Here is a 3288-nt window from a genome sequence, read left to right on the forward strand (position 1 = left end):
ACAGAAGTTTCTAGATGATGGTTTTGGAGCTATAGAAATACCCATTCAGTAGGGCACATTCACGTTCAACAGAACCCTCCTTAAGAGTTGGGGAATCCTGCTTAGTGATGTGATGGGCCACAGCCTGGCTTGGCCTGGAAGCTGTGGCTTTGGCCTGGCTTTTGAGAGCTCAGGCTTGAGATTTTTCGAGCCTGAGCCCTGGGCCCAAGCCAGCCAAAGCCATCTGTGGCTCAGGCTTAGGCCACAGCCTGTATGCAAGGAGTAAGAAATAAAGCTGGTACATGAGTCAATAAACATTTTATATTACTGAATTTTGCAACTTAGCTTGAAATGAGTCAGTATGCAAGAACTGTCAGAATATGGTCAGAATGGCTTTGGAGGATGGTGCAAAGTGCTCACATGATGTAATTCAAGCATGGTCAATTGATCATCAATTGATTTTTGTTGCTGTCAATTCTCATGTTGATTCTCATTGACAAGTAATGTGAGTTCAGTCTTTTTTTTATAGAGGTTTTTACACACCTAATTATCAGCTGCACAAAGCCATGGCCTGATGTAAAGCCTCAGTGCATGTGAAGCCTCGTAGTACCGTAGTAGATTGTCGTAGTGTAAGGTCGATGAATAGAAGTGATTGGAGAGAACGCAACTGTTGAGGTTGCGCTCGTCTCCTAGGGTTGCCTAGAAGTCCTAGGCAGACCCTCGTTAACCCAGAGGACAGGCTCTCGTATCCTGTGGAGGAGGGAGCATTGTGAAGGGTGCTCACCCTTTGGTCTTACCAGCAGTGGACACAGTAGACTCATCACACGAGCTTGTTAGCAAGATGATGGTGGTTTTATGTCTAGAGATTGCTACGTACAATAATCGTCAAGAAGTCAAGATTATGTAAGCGAGTCTGCATGTATTCTCCTATTCCGTATCACAATGCCCCCCTGCGCGCAGTGTCGCATTACATCCTCATGCGAAACCTCCTCGGTTACCTCTATCCCGACGGTCCCTCCTCTTGCCTTTGCCCGGCGCTGGCTGCTTCCCTTCTCTGATCTGTTGTTCGTCTTCTTCCTTCTGCTTCCGTCCTGCTCTGCGACTTCGTCGTGCACGGCTCGTTGGCACGTTCTCCTCCCGATCCGAAGGCTCTCCTTCCTCCTCCTTATTCGCCAGTCGTTGGTGTAATGACCTTGTCGAGTTACTCTGGAAGGGCCTCAAAGAGGACCCTTGCACGAACTCCGGGCTAGGCGACTGTAATCGTTGTGATAAGGAAGCTGGTGGAGCCACACGATCGATTAAGGGAGCTGGATCACGTAGGCGCTGTGCCAAGGGAACGGCAGTGGTGTGAGGTCGATCCGTGCTAGACAGAGAGCGCAAGCGTCCCAGTAAAGATGAACTGGACGTAGTTGGAGGAGGCTGATGTGGGTCCTGACTTGCTGCTGGCAATGAGGGGCGGCTGCAAGAGGTGCAGTTGTTGCACGACGGACAATGATGAGGCTGCATTGGGGGATAGCTCATGGGTGGCCAGTTGGGCAACGGGATCTGCTCCGAGGGGTAGTAACCCAGATAATGGATTGACCACGGATTTTGAGTTGGAGGGCTGAAACCCCAAGGCATGTAGCCCGGTGAAGGTCCCCAAGATGGTGGAGTTGGTCCCGAGGGAAGAGGATTGGGTGTCGACCATGAAAGAGGGGTGGGGGTCGACTCCCAAGGGTTAGAAGTTCCGCTAGGGGTGGGCCAAGCATTAGCAGCGGGCGCAGGTGGCCAGGGATTCACTAGTGGCTACCACTATTTATGATTAATCTATGACAACTGTCCAAGAGCCATTGTGTATAATGCCACAGGTTTTATGAAAGGCATCTCATTAGGATTGCCCACCTATTTCATTCAATTTGTCACTGGAATCTTTCATAAGTTATAGGCAAGGATAATGAGATATCATGGGGATATTTCATTAGGCTCTTTGGCCCTTTCATTATCATTTCTGAGACTTTTCAGTAGGATATTTCATTAGGCTGCTTCGCTTTTTCATTACCATTTCATAGACTTTTCATTAGGATATTTCATTAGGCTCCTTGGCACTTTCATTACCATTTCTTAGAATTTTCATTAGGATATTTCATTAGGCTCCTGCGCTTTTTCATTATCATTTCTTAGAATCTCATTAGGATATTTCATTAGGCTCCTTATCCTAATGAAAATTCTAACAAATGGTAATGAAAAAGCGCAAGAGCCTAATGAAATATCCTAATGAAAATTCTATGAAATGGTAATGAAAAAGCGAAGGAGCCTAATGAAATATCCTAATGAAAATTCTAAGAAATGGTAATGAAAGTGCCAAGGAGCCTAATGAAATATCCTAATGAAAATTCCATGAAATGGTAATGAAAAAGCGAAGCAGCCTAATGAAATATCCTAATGAAAATTCTAAGAAATGATAATGAAAAAGCGCAGGAGCCTAATGAAATATCCTAATAAAAATTCTATGAAATGGTAATGAAAAAGCGAAGGAGCCTAATTAAAATGAAAATTCTATGAAATGGTAATGAAAAAGCACAGTAGCCTAATGAAATATCCTAATGAAAATTCTAAGAAATGATAATGAAAAAGCGCAGGAGCCTAATGAAATATCCTAATGAGATTTCTCAGAAATGATAATGAAAAAGTGCAGGAGCCTAATGAAATATCCTAATGAAAATTCCTTTGAAATGGTAATGAAAAAGCGCAGGAGCCTAATGAAATATCCTAATGAAAAGTCTCAGAAATGATAATGAAAGGGCCAAAGAACCTAATGAAATATCCCCATGATATCTCATTATCCTTGTCTATAACTTATGAAAGATTCCAGTGATAAATTGAATGAAATAGATGGGCAATCCTAATGAGATGCCTTTCATAAAACCTGTGGCATTATACACAATGGCTCTTGGACAGTTGTCATAGATTAATCATAAAAGTGGTAGCCACCAGTCAGGGATTATGACGATCGCCCCCCAGACTGCCAGCAGGAGCTCGTGGCCGGTAAGAGCCTCCTCTCCTTCTGGGAGGGGACGGGGTGCGAGAGCGAGTACGAGCATGTTTACGAGGTCCGCGGCGAGGTGGGCTCTGATGCAATGGCCTTGGGGGACTCCTCTGGCGCTGAGTTCTAGGGGCGGACTTGGTAGCTGAAGACCTTGGCGGTGCTCTGGGAGGGGAGCGCCTCGGTGTGCTGCGCTGGTCCGGAGTAATCTCCCTGGACAGCTGGTGAGGGAGTGACGAAAGGGGAGTAGATGAAGGGGAAGGCACATCGCCTAAATCTACCGTACC

The 3288-nt window shown here is 45.6% G+C and overlaps 1 protein-coding gene across 1 annotated transcript; it reads right to left on the reverse strand.

The window, feature by feature from the left end:
* Positions 1 to 668: 668 nt before the first annotated feature.
* LACBIDRAFT_334864 (uncharacterized protein) lies at positions 669 to 1666 on the reverse strand (the record flags this gene model as incomplete). The annotated part of the gene is made up of 4 exons (XM_001889713.1): positions 669 to 729; positions 764 to 848; positions 978 to 1438; positions 1470 to 1666. 4 exons carry the CDS (start codon positions 1664 to 1666, stop codon positions 669 to 671), a joined length of 804 nt encoding a protein of 267 aa, XP_001889748.1.
* Positions 1667 to 3288: the final 1622 nt, after the last annotated feature.

The sequence above is a fragment of the Laccaria bicolor genome, genomic scaffold, assembly GCF_000143565.1.
Source record: "Laccaria bicolor S238N-H82 LACBIscaffold_71 genomic scaffold, whole genome shotgun sequence".
NCBI lineage: Eukaryota > Fungi > Basidiomycota > Agaricomycetes > Agaricales > Hydnangiaceae > Laccaria > Laccaria bicolor.